This window comes from Macrobrachium rosenbergii, chromosome 46 (assembly GCF_040412425.1).
Source record: "Macrobrachium rosenbergii isolate ZJJX-2024 chromosome 46, ASM4041242v1, whole genome shotgun sequence".
In the NCBI taxonomy this organism is placed as follows: Eukaryota; Metazoa; Arthropoda; class Malacostraca; order Decapoda; family Palaemonidae; genus Macrobrachium; species Macrobrachium rosenbergii.
Window position 1 is genome coordinate 43773421 of NC_089786.1, and position 2125 is coordinate 43775545.

Genomic DNA, 2125 nt, shown 5'->3' on the forward strand with positions numbered 1-2125 from the left:
AATCAAGATCAGTTGGGAGTGAGCAGCAAGAGTCGACGGATAGAACACCAAGAGAAAATGGTCAGAAATTACAAGAAGGTGGAAAAACCATATACTCAAGCTACAATTGAAATAGCTGTAAAGGAAGTACAGGATGGCGCCTCCATACGGGCAACAGGCGCAAAGCATCGTCTATCATTTTCTCTCCTAAGAAACACGTTAAAAAGAGTGAAAATGAGAATTTATCAAAAAGACATGAGGGTAAGTTTATATAATTTTAATCGCCCATTACTCTAGTTATGTTGCGGATTAATAGAAATCACCTCTACATAAATTTCGTCCCATCTAACAAGGATATTTTGATTGAAAAACATTTCTTGAATTCCATTTCAAACCATTGGATTTGAAAGCGGTTCTGTATCGGGACAGGTGATTGTTTATCATCTCAGAAATCATTAAAGGATACTTTTTTGAAAATCATTTGTATATGAAATATTAAAACCTATCCACCGGCAAATACAATAGAGCAAGAAGCACGTTTCATATATATAAGATTGAAATTATTTTATATTTATTGAAATTACATTCATATACAGAATTCTGGTATTAAAAGAATTATTCAGTAATAATAATAATATTTATTTTCTTTTCTTTACAGGGAAAAAGACTGAGCTTCAACTGACCTGGAAGAAAAAATTGCAGATACTGTCAGGAGGATGGAAAAAATGGGACTTGGACCAACTCTACTAGGATTTCGACACATCGTTAAGGATTGTTGCTAGCCAATGGAATAGAAACTCTCTTCAAAGACAGCTTACCAGGTTATGAATGGGCTAAGTCATTTATGCATAGACACAACATGACTCTGAAGACTGGTGGTATGATGCAGCTTGCAAAGAAGAGTGTGACAAGTGATCCGTTCGTTATCTATGGATTTTATGACCTCCTGAAGGATGAAATGGAGCGACTTGAAATATCAGATAGACCAGAATGTATTTGGAACCTAGATGAAACAGGCTTTCCTCTTGACCCTTCAAAAACAAAAACAGTAGGCAGAAAAGGGACAAAGACTGTACGAGTAACTAGTGGATCAAAACGTGAAAACATAAGTGATGGATCAGCACTAGATCCTTTAATTATATTCAAGGGTAAGAATATGCAATCATCATGGGTTGGAACTGCAGCATTACCAGAAACTCAATATGCTCTATCAGAGTCAGGCTGGACGACCCGTATGATTTTTGAGGACTTCTTCAAAGGTTTCGTAGAGAAAACAAATGACTCTCGCCCTCTTCTCCTGATTTTGGATGGGCATCTCAGCCATACATCTGTAGAGACAATAATAGTGGCAAAAAGTGAAAATATCAGTATCATCAAGCTTCCTGCACATTGTACAGATCTGTTACAACCAATAGACGTTGCTTACTTTGCGCCTTTAAAATCATACTATGATGCAGCACTGCAACAGCGTGTACATCAGACAGGGGCACGAGTGCCATTACAAAAATGTGGCTTTGTGAATATGCTGTGCAGTGTCTGGAAGCAGGGTCTTTCGACTGACAATGTAAAGGCAGGTTTTCGTGCTACTGGAATATATCCTTTGAATTCAGAAAAGTACAATAAGATCCCCTTTGTCCTGTGAAATTGAAAACTTTCAAAACATGGCTGGACAGAGGCGCCCAAAAGATGACGAAAATAATCCTGTGGTATTGGATGCTATGACTAATAAGGAGGCAGGCATCAACGACTCACAACTGATTCCATCATCAGCAATTCAGCAGGATGTTTCACAGAGATCTACTTTCACTAGCCAAGAAGTAACGCTAGTGCCTGGAGCAGATGTAGACAAGCGTCTTTTTGATCCATCAACCATAGCTCAAGAAGGATCACCAGGCTGCAGTCACTGGCTGGATGTTCAAGGCCCCACTGATAAAGATGAACTTCTTGAAGATATTAAGAAGGATATTCAGCAGCGAGGAACACTTTATGCTAAAAATTTGAGTTGGACGGATCTCGTCAATGAAATTCAAGCAAGGGCTCCAACAGGAATGAAGTTTAATATCCTGTTGGTAGCAAAGGAAAAGGAAACTTCACTGGAAGAGATTTTGAATTCCAGAGGACGTAGTGAAACACATCCTCTCACAAG

At 38.6% G+C, this 2125-nt stretch overlaps 1 protein-coding gene across 1 annotated transcript; it reads left to right on the plus strand.

Moving 5' to 3' along the window:
* The first annotated feature begins 838 nt into the window (after positions 1-838).
* On the plus strand, positions 839-1621 carry LOC136830463 (uncharacterized). Its single transcript, XM_067090000.1, has one exon. The coding sequence runs from the start codon at positions 839-841 to the stop codon at positions 1619-1621; it is 783 nt and encodes a 260-aa protein (XP_066946101.1).
* Positions 1622-2125: the final 504 nt, after the last annotated feature.

Bases quoted from the DNA above. Each gene is read 5' to 3' on its own strand.
- LOC136830463 (XM_067090000.1), top strand. From the start codon at position 839: ATGACTCTGAAGACTGGTGGTATGATGCAGCTTGCAAAGAAGAGTGTG.